This window comes from Neoarius graeffei, chromosome 9 (assembly GCF_027579695.1).
Source record: "Neoarius graeffei isolate fNeoGra1 chromosome 9, fNeoGra1.pri, whole genome shotgun sequence".
In the NCBI taxonomy this organism is placed as follows: Eukaryota; Metazoa; Chordata; class Actinopteri; order Siluriformes; family Ariidae; genus Neoarius; species Neoarius graeffei.
Genome location: NC_083577.1, coordinates 87,170,848 through 87,184,782, shown reverse-complemented (window position 1 = coordinate 87,184,782; position 13,935 = coordinate 87,170,848). Strand labels below are relative to the sequence as shown.

The window sequence follows — 13,935 nt, the reverse complement described above, 5'->3', positions numbered from 1 at the left end:
GACCACGACTCAGAACCAGTCAGGACATGGACAATGAATGGATGCTGTCAAACGTTGACTCATTTCCGGTTCTGGACAGGAACTACACGGTAGTCATTTAAAACGAGTTCCTGTCTCAAGTCCTCTAGAACCAGCCTCAGTCCAACACAGTCGTGGATGATGTTAAAAGTGGTAAATGTATCCTGTAGGGGCGCTATTGAGGTGATTATTCGTTGATAGTTACTGGATCAGCCAGCGAAAACAAACAGTGAAAAATGTTGTGTGCTTTTCAATGCCGTTTCTATGCATTCTGTAAACAGATAATCTGGTACAAAAATCCCGTGGCGTGACACATTAATGATCAAATTGATGGTGTAACTATGGGCTCACCTTTAGCAACAATTTTGGCAAAACTTTTTTTCTTGGTTCTCATAAGGAATCATGGGTTAATAATTATAATCACTGTGATGTTTTATTTTGTAGACGATATGTTGATGATAACTTTTGTTTGTTTAACAGTGAACAAGACGCCATGGTCTTTGATTTTATAAACTCTGAACATCTGAACATAAAATGTAATTTTGAAAAAAATCCTTTTTTAGCCGTGTTGGTTGATAATTCTTCTTGTGATTGTATTTTTTTCTATCTTTCACAAAAATACTTACAAAGGTCTTTCAACTAATTTATTTAGTTTCACTCCTTTCTGTTATAAAATTGGTTTAATCCGCACACTGATAGACAGGACCTTTAAAAATTAAAAACACTTCTACATGTTTTCACAAAGATTGAAGTAAACATCCAGATATCCTTAAACACACTTTATTTCCATCTTACAGAATTGACAAAGCTTTTAAAGAGTTTCTCAATAAATCCAAATCAGAGCCTAATGTGAAAAAAATTTAAAGGTCATAATAACGATACACGTTATTTCAAATTTCCTTATACTGGTTATTTCTCCAAACTTTCTCCAGTATGTTATGTTCCCAGTACCCTATGTCCCTAGTGCCTTATGCTCCCACACAGCAAAATCCCCAGTGTTGAATTAACACCCAGAGTGTTGATTTAACACCCTACTGTGTTTATATGGTATGTGTCCAATTGGACACAAATGAACTCTGAAAGTGTGAATTCAACACTGGGGAATTTGCTGCCAGTACTCTATGTTTCCAGGTCCCTATGTACCCAGCATGTTATGCTGCCAGTACCCTATGTTCCCAGCACTCTATGTACCCAGTACCCTATGTTCCCAGTACTCTATGTTCCCAGGTCCCTATGTACCCAGCATGTTATGCTGCCAGTACCCTATGTTTCCAGTACCCTATGTTCCCAGGTCCCTATGTACCCAGCATGTTATGCTGCCAGTACCCTACACAGCAAATTCCCCAGTGTTGAATTAACACGCAGAGTGTTTATATTGGTCCAATTGGACCAAGATAAACATTCTGGGTGTTAATTCAACACTGAAGAATTTGCTGTGTATGTTCTCAGTACTCTATGTTCCCAGGTCCCTATGTACTCAACATGTTATGCTGCCAGTACCCTATGTTCCCAGTACCCTATGTTCCCAGGTCCATATGTACCCAGCATGTTATGCTGCCAGTACTCTATGTTCACAGGTCCCTATGTTCCCAGGTCCCTATGTACCCAGCATGTTATGCTGCCAGTACTCTATGTTCCCAGTACCCTATGTTCCCAGGTCCCTATGTACTCAACATATTATGCTGCCAGTACCCTATGTTCCCAGTAACCTATGTTCCCAGGTCCATATGTACCCAGCATGTTATGCTGCCAGTACTCTATGTTCACAGGTCCCTATGTTCCCAGGTCCATATGTACCCAGCATGTTATGCTGCCAGTACTCTATGTTCCCAGGTCCCTATGTTCCCAGGTCCCTATGTACCCATCATGTTATGCTGCCAGTACCCTATGTTCCCAGGTCCCTATGTACCCAGAAAGTTATGTCCCCTGTACTCTGTGTTCCCAGGACTCTGTGTTCCCAGTACTCTGTGTTCCCAGGCCCCTATGTTCCCAGTATTCTGTGTTCCCAGATCCCTATGTACCTAGCATGTTATGCTGCCAGTACTCTATGTTCCCAGTACCCTATGTTCCCAGTACCCTATGTTCCCAGGTCCCTATGTACCCAGCAAGTTATGTCCCCAGTACTCTGTGTCCTCAGTACTCTGTGTTCCCAGTACTCTATGTTCCCAGTATGCTGTGTTCCCAGGCCCCTATGTTCCCAGTATCCTATGTTCCCAGTACTCTGTGTTCCCAGGTCCCTATGTCCCTGGGTACATGTTATGCTGCCAGTACTCTATGTTCCCAGTACTCTATGTTCCCAGTACCCTATGTTCCCAGTACCCTATGTTCCCAGGTCCCTATGTACCCAGTATGTTATGCTGCCAGTACCCTATGTTCCCAGTACCCTATGGTCCCAGTACTCTATGTACCCATTACTCTATGTTCCCAGTACCCTGTTTCCAGGTCCCTATGTACCCAGCATGTTATGCTGCCAGTACTCTATGTTCCCAGGACTCTATGTTCCTAGTACCCTATGTTCCCAGTACTCTATGTTCCCAGGTCCCTATGTACCCAGCATGTTATGCTGCCAGTACCCTATGTTCCCAGGTCCCTATGTACCCAGCAAGTTATGTCCCCAGTACTCTGTGTCCCCAGTACTCTGTGTTCCCAGGCCCCTATGTTCCCAGTACCCTATGTTCCCAGTACTCTATATACCCATTACTCTTTGTTCCCAGTACCCTATGTTCCCAGGTCCCTATGTACCCAGCATGTTATGCTGCCAGTACCCTATGTTCCCAGGTCCCTATGTACCCAGCAAGTTATGTCCCCAGTACTCTGTGTCCCCAGTACTCTGTGTCCCCAGTACTCTGTGTTCCCAGGCCCCTATGTTCCCAGTACCCTATGTTCCCAGTACTCTATATACCCATTACTCTTTGTTCCCAGTACCCTATGTTCCCAGGTCCCTATGTACCCAGCATGTTATGTTCCCAGGTCCCTATGTACCCAGCAAGTTATGTCGCCAGTACTCTGTGTCCCCAGTACTCTGTGTTCCCAGGTCCCTATGTTCCCAGTACCCTATGTTCCCACTAGGTTATGTTCCCAGTACCCTATGTACCCAGTATGCTATGTTCCCAGTACCCTATGTCCCCAGTATGTTTTATTCCCAGATCCCTGTAGTCCTACTGGCACAGTTAAAATAGCACCTGTATGATTAATCATAAAGCATGTACTAGTCTGCAGTTCACACATGAATATGAATATTCACACACACACACACACACACGCACACACACACACACACACACAGTCTGCTGAGTCTTATTAGTTAGACAATCCCTTATTAATATTCGACCGATCTGTGCTGGATTCATTATGGCGTGTTCTGGGCCACTTAACGCACCGTGTGCTGAAACTGAATGTCAATAGAGTGTCCTTGACTCCAAGGGCACATGGCATTTGGAATCACTTTTAATTAAAGAAAAAGGACAGAAATAAATCAAGGCACTAATCCTGCGCTGCACATCGCCGGGTTCTGCAGCCTCTGTGATAGAATTACAGAGTTTATCCCTGAACAAAGTGTACTTGTACATGTTTCATCAGCCGTATCATGTTTCTGTCCTCATCAGTGACAAAAACACATCCTGATTCTTCAAGAGTGGAGCTTAGGTTAAATTTGATCAGTGTAGCACAAAAATGAAGTTTGAAACACTATTGTAACATGAGCAGGTGATGAAGTTAGCTTAGCTGACACTAACATTAATGTCACTGTCTCTCCGGCACCATGTACTGTACCTGATATTACATAAGTAGCAAAGCTCTTCTACGAGCTAGAGAGTACAACATCATCTTCAATAATTAGCAAATATTTTATGCTAACAACTACACCAACATGAAGGTGTGATGTCATGGTTCTGTTCAGCTCCGCCCAGACACACCTGTAACCTGGCAAAATCAGTGCATGAAGGTTATTACACAGTCAGATGCACTCGTCTATCATCATAAATTCAGAAATACAAGTACTTATTTACATTCTTACTATTAGAAATGAGATTTCTGAAAGATTAATGGTTATTAACGGTGCCTTATGTAGGATTTGGGGGGATCTGTTAGTAGAAATGGAAAACAGTATTCATAAGTATGCTTTCGTTAATGTATAATTACCTGTAAGTGCATATCTTTGTGGATTTGGTGTGGTGATTATCACTGTCGCCTCACAGCAAGAAGGTTCTGAGTCTTGTCTGTGTGGAGTTTACATGTTCTCCTCATGCCTGTGTGGGGTTCCTCCAGGTGCTCCGGTTTCCTCCTACAGCCCAAAGACATGCTGATTAGGGCAACTGGGTTCTCTAAATCCACCAGAGGTGTGAATGTGAGTGTGAGTGTGATGGTTGGTTGGTTGTTCGTCTTCCTGTAGCCTTGTGATAGACTGGTGACCTGCCCAGAGTAAACCTCGCCTCTCACCTGAAGTCAGCTGGGATTGGCTCCAGCTTCCCCCATGACCCTGACAGATAAGCAGAATACATAATGATGGATGGATGGAATCAATCCAAAATAGTCCATCATAGTGAAGCAGGGAAAATCAATATAGTTTGCAGCATTATTTAAAAAAAAAAAAAAAACAAAGTAAGAATTGAGATTTAAAAGATCCACTCAGTAAATTAGTTCAGAGACATGTAACAAGCTGAATAGAGTCAATCTGCATGACATCGGTGTCAAATGATCTCAATATAAATAATCCTGTTCCTGGAAGAGTTTGTGAGAGAACATACCTGAGAAAATAGCATCATGAAGACCAAGGAGCAATCAAAACAAGTCCAGAAAAGTATACAGTGGTGCTTGAAAGTTTGTGAACCCTTTAGAATTTTCTATATTTCTGAATAAGTATGACCTGAAACATCATCAGATTTTCACACAAGTCCTAAAAGTAGATAAAGAGAACCCAGTTAAACAAAAGAGACAAAAATATTATACTTGGTCATTTATTTATTGAGGAAAATGATCCAATATTAGGCGGCACGGTGGTGTAGTGGTTAGCGCTGTCGCCTCACAGCAAGAAGGTCCTGGGTTCGAGCCCCGGGGCCGGCGAGGGCCTTTCTGTGCGGAGTTTGCATGTTCTCCCCGTGTCCGCGTGGGTTTCCTCCGGGTGCTCCGGTTTCCCCCACAGTCCAAAGACATGCAGGTTAGGTTAACTGGTGACTCTAAATTGAGCGTAGGTGTGAATGTGAGTGTGAATGGTTGTCTGTGTCTATGTGTCAGCCCTGTGATGACCTGGCGACTTGTCCAGGGTGTACCCTGCCTTTCGCCCGTAGTCAGCTGGGATAGGCTCCAGCTTGCCTGCGACCCTGTAGAAGGATAAAGTGGCTAGAGATAATGAGATGAGATGAGATGAGATCCAATATTACATATCTGTGAGTGGCAAAAGTATGTGAACCTTTGCTTTCAGTATCTGGTGTGATCCCCTTTGTGCAGCAATAATTGCAACTAAACATTTCCGGTAACTGTTGATCAGTCCTGCACACCGGCTTGGAGGGATTTTAGCCCGTTCCTCCGTACAGAACAGCTTCAACTCTGGGATGTTGGTGGGTTTCCTCACATGAACTGCTCGCTTCAGGTCCTTCTACAACATTTCCATTGGATTAAGGTCAGGACTTTGACTTGGCCATTCCAAAACATTAACTCTATTCTTCTTTAACCATTCTTTGGTAGAACGACTTGTGCGCTTAGGGTCGTTGTCTTGCTGCATGACCCACCTTCTCTTGAGATTCAGTTCATGGACAGATGTCCTGACATTTTCCTTTAGATTTCACTGGTGTAATTCAGAGTTAATTGTTCCATCAATGATGGCAAGCCATCCTGGCCCAGATGCAGCAAAACAGGCCCAAACCATGATACTACCACCACCATGTTTCACAGATGGGATAAGGTTCTTATGCTGGAATGCAGTGTTTTCCTTTCTCCAAACATAACGCTTCTCATTTTAACCAAAATTTCTATTTTGGTCTCATCCATCCACAAAACATTTTTCCAATAGCCTTCTGGCTTGTCCACGTGATCTTTAGCAAACTGCAGACGAGCAGCAATGTTCTTTTTGGAGAGCAATGGCTTTCTCCTTGCAACCCTGCCATGCACACCATTGTTGTTCAATGTTCATGAGTGGTGGACTCATGAACATTAACATTAGCCAATGTGAGAGAGGCCTTCAGTTGCTTAGAAGTTACCCTGGGGTCTGTTGTGACCTCGCCGACTATTACACTCCTTGCTCTTGGAGTGATCTTTGTTGGTCAACTACTGGGGAGGGTAACAATGGTCTTGAATTTCCTCCATTTGTGCACAGGCTGTCTGACTGTGGATTGGTGAAGTCCAAACTCTTTAGAGATGGTTTTGTAACCTTTTCCAGCCTGATGAGCATCAACAACGCTTTTTCTGAGGTCCTCAGAAATCTCCTCTGTTCGTGTCATGATACACTTCCACAAACATGTGTTGTGAAGATCAGACTTTGATAGATCCCTGTTCTTTAAATAAAACAGTTCGCCCACTCACACATGATTGTCATCCCATTGATTGAAAACACCTGACTCTAATTTCACCTTCAAATTAACTGCTAATCCTAGAAGTTCACATACTTTTGCCACTCACAGATATGTAATATTGGATCATTTTCCTCAATAAATAAATGACCAAGTATAATATTTTTGTCTCATTTGTTTAACTGGGTTCTCTATATCTACTTTTAGGACTTGTGTGAAAATCTGATGATGTTTTAGGTCATATTTATGGAGAAATATAGAAAATTCTGAAGGGTTCAGTGGTCCCATGTGTGATGTCGATGTGACGCACTTCTGAGTTGTTACAGGAAGTTGTCAAAAAGAGTATTAAGTCAAGTTTATTTGTATCGCGCTTTTAACAATAAACATTGTCGCAAAGCAGCTTTACAGAATTTGAATGACTTAAAACATGAGCTAATTTTATCCCTAATCTATCCCCAATGAGCAAGCCTGTGGCGACGGTGGCAAAGAAAAACTCCCTCAGACGACATGAGGAAGAAACCTCGAGAGGAACCAGACTCAAAAAGGAAACCGTCCTCATTTGGGCAACAACAGACAACATGACATTATTGAGCCCACTGAGCTCTCGCGCTGGGCCTTTTCCAGGAAATAAGAGTTTGTGTCATGGTGACAGCGTGTATACAGTATGTCAGCCTCGGTTCAGAGGTTTCAGTTTCAAAAACTGTAAGAGGTAAGATTAGAATAATATAAAGTACAGACACTTGGTATATTTTCCTTCTGTGATTTTTTTTTTTAATTGTTCATTTTTGGATTACGTTTCATTTTTGTGGCTACTGCCTCATACAGTAAATATATATGCTATATTTACTGTATGGATGTGGGATCAGAAAACTATTTTATTTATAAGCAGTAGCCACATGGACCCATAGGGGACCGATTTTTAGAAATTGTGGACAAACGACGGACGGACGGACGATGTGTGATCACATAAGCTCATCCGGCCTGGCCTGCGGCCAGATGAGCTAAAAATAGAAAGAATACAGCATAACTGTGACTTTACAGAGGAGACCATCTGCCAAAAGTCAGTGACCAAGTAAATAGGGGATTAGTCAATGTCACACCTGCACACATTAGCTGACTCTCGCGCACGCTCTGGATGGCGCGTGTTACGAATTAATTCACGTGTGCGTGCTGCTAATGACTCACACTGCCACTGGATTAAGGCGCAATCAGCACGCATATATAAGGACTCTGAATGCAGACACACTTTGCAAAGTATTGAGTTTTTTCGACACATTACTGAGCTGTGCGTTGTTTTGATTTCCTGGTTTCCGAATTCCTGTTTCCTAGTCTTTTGATTCTGCCTTTATCTCTGCCTACGATAGTCTGATAGTCTGTTTGTGCCTCGCTTGACCTCTTGCTTGTTTTGCCATTACGGATTTATGCCTCCAGATTTGGACTATTCACCTGACTGCACTTTTCTTGATGATAAATATCTTCTGCACATACATTTGTCTCTAACCATCCCTGACAGAATACTTCGCCCTGCTGACAGTCAAGGAAATAACCAAGAGGACAAGTGTCACATTCTATATGATGCTACCACCACCATGTTTCACAGTGTGTATATTCATGAACTAAAATCCTAATTAAGTCCATTTTAGTTCCGGGTTGTAACATGACAAAATGTGTACGGTAAATCCTCAAGTTTAGCATTGTGCCCCAAAGCATGTCTCCTGGATGATCGGTTTCTTTTTTTGGCATCATGGCGTTTGAAATGTTCCTTTAAGCAAAATTTAGCAATGCCAGTTATATCACACATGCACGCAAATGTATGTCTACGCATGCTAAAATCATTTTTCTCTCCCAGGTGGTAAATCGTGTCCTCCCGCCCCGTCTCTGGAGGAGTGGAGATCCTGTAACAATAATCCGTGTGTGGTGTTTTATTGGGAAGTGGCTTCATGGGGTCCGTGTCTCCCCGATTCGTCCGTCTCTCTGAACAGAAGCGACGTTGGCAATGACACATCGAGGTGCTCAGTGGGACTTCAGACACGCAAAGTTACCTGCATGAAGATCAATGGAGGAGCTGTCACTGCAAAACGGTACCCCTGTCCTCCATCATCACCACGGGATGTATTCCCTCTGTGTGTGTGTGTGTGTGTGTGTGTGTGTGTGTGTGTGTGTGTGTGTGTGTGTGTTTTACTGCACCACATGATAGCATTACCCCGTCTGATAGCATTAAACACCCTGAAACCCCTTCTCATGCTCGGAGACAATTGATTAAGAAAAACCTGACAGCAGAACGTTTTTGGTCCATATTTAAAAAACACTAGTCAGGGTTGCCAGATTGATTGTGTGTACTTCCCAATTCCATTATTTCATTAGCCTTAGGAATGCACAAACAAAGTGAGATAATTTGCTCAGTGTATTTGTGATCAGCTCGTTCACAGACTGATCCAGAATCAGCTTTTATAAACACTGATCCAGATCCAGCTCATTTAAAGACTGATCCAGAATCAGCTTTTATAAACACTGATCCAGATCCAGCTCATTTAATGACTGATCCATAATCAGCTTGTTTAATGACTGATCCAGAATCAGCTCTGATCCAGAATCAGTTGGTTTAATGACTGATCCAGAATCAAGTTGTTTTAAGACTGATCCAAATTCAGCTCGCTTAAAGACTGATGTATTTACTGTAAAACCCTGATCCTTTAAAAAGTATAATTTTTAAACTCATAAATCTAAAGGTTTTGTGTTTGTGAGCTTGATGACACATCTCTCAGCTTCAGTACAAAGTACACATAAATTATCTAAAAATGAACTATTAATGAGAACGAGAACAAAGAATATGACATGAATAATAAATTAATACATGAATAAAATGCAGTGACGAAGGAAGGAAGGAAGGAAGGAAGGAAGGAAGGAAGGAAGGAAGGAAGGAGAACCAAACTTTTACAATGTGTGTTAAATTTATAAACGCTGAGAGTTTGCTGTAATTTCTTGTGGCTGTAAATCCTTGATTTTGAAATGACTCGAAATCATTTTATCTTTAACAATGACATCTAGAGGTGTGTTCTTCATCCTCCTCTTCTTCATCCTCTTCTTCCTCCTCTTCTTCTCCATGCTCATTAAATCTTCTTATGAGAGTGAGAGTAAATGGGAATGAGGTTCTGACTGCACAGCTGGGTGTGAAATAAAACGCCTCGCCCTGTCTCATCCCTGTCCTCCATATTGGACTGGGTGCTTTGTGTAAAATAAAATCCTCCTGAATTATGGAGATAATATATCGCGTCACGCGTCAGGGAATTAGACTCATAAATAATGCAGCAGTTTGATCCGTTTCTAATCTGCTCCTGCTTTAATATATTACTGACGCACTCATGAGGTGGCTTTATGGGCAGGTGTGATTCAGCCAGAGACGTTTTCACTCCTCTCACCACGCCGTCCATCGCCACACTCACAGGAGCGGGGTCTTGACTTCCTCTGGGGTTCTCTAGTGTGTTCAGGTGGAACTGGGATCATCATCCACCGATGGAATGAGATGATTGGGATGGAGATCATCTCACAATTCCCAACAAATCCCTTTCATGAGCAAATTTATATTTAACAATCATAACAAAAATGTCTTATTTATTTATTTATTTATTTATTTATTTATTCCATTTATACAGTGCCTTTCTTGAACCCAAGGTTTATTTATTTTTATACTTTTATTATTTTTATATTATTGTATTTTTTACAACTTTATTTATATGAAATCCAATATCAGATCATTTCGGCTGTTATTTTAATTTTATTATGATTATTTTACTTAAAAGATTCATGAGTTGATTACAGCCATAAAATTAATTGACTCAATTACTGATTCAACTCAGTCATGCAAAGTGAACCAAGCATGCTGTGTGTGTGTGTGTGTGTTATAGGATGTGAGCTATTTTTTTTTAATTAATTAACTGTATATCATACTTTTTATCTGTTTATAGTTAAATTTAACGTTGCGGACCATCTTCAAAAAAAGTTCTCTTAAAGTTATTAAGACGAAGAAATCGCAGCTTGTCATGTTCCCGAGAAACTGCAAAGAAGTGTAAACTCCTCTGTCCTGAACATGCCAGACAACCTAAACTTTAACTGTTATAAAGCACCGACACTGGAGACTCCTTCCATTAATGTTCCATAAACATCTCTTATAGATCAACAACTACACTTCATTTATTAATCCATTGATATGGAAGCGTTGGCTGTACAAGTCCCTGTGAATGAGCCGTTATCATTGACATCCCATAATAATTAGATAACTAGGACACTCACTCTTTAGTTCCAGTACAATTAGTTCAAGTTCAGACACTTCAACTTGAACTTTAACTAATTGTACTGGAACTAAAGAGTGAGTGTCCTGGTTATCTAATTATTATGGGATGTCAATGATAACGGCTCATTCACACACCATGTCGGTTTGCTGATTCTTGTCAGAGACATCACACATTGTCGACTGTATCAATGAAAATACATCTCTCCTCCATTTTTGCTCAACTAACTAAAAAAAAAAAAAAAATATATATATATATATATATATATATATATATATATATATATATATATATATATATATACACACACACTACCGTTCAAAAGTTTGGGGTCACCCAGACAATTTTGTGTTTTCCATGAAAAGCCACACTTTTATTTCCCACCATAAGTTGTAAAATGAATAGAAAATATAGTCAAGACATTTTTCTGGCCATTTTGAGCATTTAATCGACCCCACAAATGTGATGCTCCAGAAACTCAATCTGCTCAAAGGAAGGTCAGTTTTATAGCTTCTCTAAAGAGCTCAACTGTTTTCAGCTGTGCTAACATGATTGTACAAGGGTTTTCTAATCATCCATTAGCCTTCTGAGGCAATGAGCAAACACATTGTACCATTAGAACACTGGAGTGAGAGTTGCTGGAAATGGGCCTCTATACACCTATGGAGATATTGCACCAAAAACCAGACATTTGCAGCTAGAATAGTCATTTACCACATTAGCAATGTATAGAGTGGATTTCTGATTAGTTTAAAGTGATCTGCATTGAAAAGAACAGTGCTTTTCTTTCAAAAATAAGGACATTTCAAAGTGACCCCAAACTTTTGAACAGTAGTGTGTGTATATATATATATATATATATATATATCATCTCATTATCTCTAGCCGCTTTATCCTGTTCTACAGGGTCGCAGGCAAGCTGGAGCCTATCCCAGCTGACTACGGGCGAAAGGCGGGGTACACCCTGGACAAGTCGCCAGGTCATCACAGGGCCGACACATAGACACAGACAACCATTCACACTCACATTCACACCTACGCTCAATTTAGAGTCACCAGTTAACCTAACCTGCATGTCTTTGGACTGTGGGGGAAACCGGAGCACCCGGAGGAAACCCACGCGGACACGGGGAGAACATGCAAACTCCACACAGAAAGGCCTTCGCCGGCCATGGGGCTCGAACCCAGGACCTTCTTGCTGTGAGGCGACAGCGCTAACCACTACACCACCATGCCGCCGCATATATATATATATATATATATATATATATATATATATATAAGCTTTATTTATATTTTTAAATGTCACAAAGTACTGATTGAATTTTAAATGACTGTAAATAAATGGTGTTTGGTTGTGAGGTTGGTGACTTGTGTCAGTTGTCGTACTGGATGTGACACAGAGGTGAAAACATGCTGTCCGTTCATCCAGAAATCCATCCATCCATCCATCCATCCATCCATCCATCCTCATCTAATCCTTGAAATAAATCGACTCTACTTGCTTCCTTCCAGATATTGAACAGTTATTCCACAAAATCGAGTCGTACATGAGCTGATAGCTGACGAGGCGCGTAGCACCGAGTTGTCTATAATCCATGTACGATGAGATTGAGCGGAATAACTGTTTTATTCTCTCCACATTCACTGGATTTTGAGAACCAGAGCATTTTTTTTTTTTTGCAAATTTGATAAATTAAAACTTTATACAAAATGTCCAACAAAATCATTTCTGCTTAGAATGTAAACAAACGGGTGAAATGACAGGAGCAATTTGTGAAAAATGCTACAGTAATATTAATTCTTGAAAAATAAAAAAGATATGTTCTTACCGTCAAATACTTTCATTCCATATTTTGTTGCTTTTTTTTGGTATTTTTTGGGGTTTTGTTTTCGAGGAGAGTTTTTATTTCATCCTCGGTTGGTTCAGCAACATGCTCCGACATTTAGTTTTTCTCTACACATGGTATATGAGCTGATATCCTAGTAGTAGAGTAGCCAATCAGAGTGCACGACTGCTCATATCCAGTGAATGTGGAGAGAATAAAATCATTATCATGGTAACGTCAGAATATTATCATGTTCTACAGTTAACTTGTAGAAGGTGATCCATCTTGATTTCTAATATTTGTTGGTGCATTGGATGCAAAAGGTTAAAGGTTCTGAGTGTAAAGTTGAATTCTGGGTAAAATGTTCTATTTCTGTTGCTGTTGGAGTTTCGAGATGTTTCGCTGCTCCACACACACTCCGTGTATCCTGCGTGTAAATGTTTTCCTGAGATAAAAAGCGTCCCGGATTTTATGATTCCGGAGAGCGCTGAAGCAAGCGAGCAACAATATCATGTGACCTGGGATGTAGTGGTGCGTAAACGCACATAAACGCCGTTTACCCACCTCCAGATTTTAGGAAATAGCGTTTATGAACCTCTAAATATAGTTTACGCACGTCCAAGCATAGTTTACCCACCTCTAAATACAGTTTACGCACGTATGTCTCTTGTTTTATACAGATATTAAAACAGCTTTTCCGTTATTTTTCAATTGCCTACACCTAGTAGATCCTGCACAAGTTCTTGTGGGTTTTATCAACACTGCGTAGCCTACGCGTAGTAATTGTCTGTCTACCGCTCGCCCTCTTGCGGGAGCCAGCAGACTGCGAGATTCATTAGTCACTGATTACATGTGTGAAGAAATGGTGAAGAAATGGATATTAGGCGATTTCTGAAGCGTCAGAGCATCACCCTTCCAGCTGATACCAGCAAAACGTCTCGACACAGTGAGTCCAAAAAGAATCCTGAACTTCACGTTTTTAGGATAAACTCCCCATCGTTTTGGTTTGTGAACCATGCCACTAACTAACGTTAGGTTGTTAACTTGTGCCAACAAATTAGCCTACCTTTCTGGCAGACAAATGACGTTGTTAGTGCAGTCTAAAGTTTTTGGTAATTATTATATCAACATAAATTCAGTATTTGTAGCGCATTGTAAGACAAATAGTTGTCATTTCATGTTAATCTCGAAGTCATGATGACAGCATGCTAGCTTCATGTCACGGACATAATATAGAGAACTTAGCCTAAAGTAACGTTAGGCAAGTCACTCCTCGCCGCCCTTCTCGGTGTGTGG

At 41.0% G+C, this 13,935-nt stretch overlaps 1 protein-coding gene across 1 annotated transcript in view; it reads left to right on the top strand.

The window, feature by feature from the left end:
- thsd7ba (thrombospondin, type I, domain containing 7Ba) overlaps window positions 1-13,935 on the top strand; it is a 480,459-nt gene that overhangs the window by 249,888 nt on the left and 216,636 nt on the right. Inside the window, exon 9 of the mRNA XM_060930603.1 lies at window positions 8,371-8,602. Within this exon, the coding sequence (XP_060786586.1) occupies window positions 8,371-8,602 (232 nt within the window). The remainder of the gene's footprint in view (window positions 1-8,370; window positions 8,603-13,935) is intronic.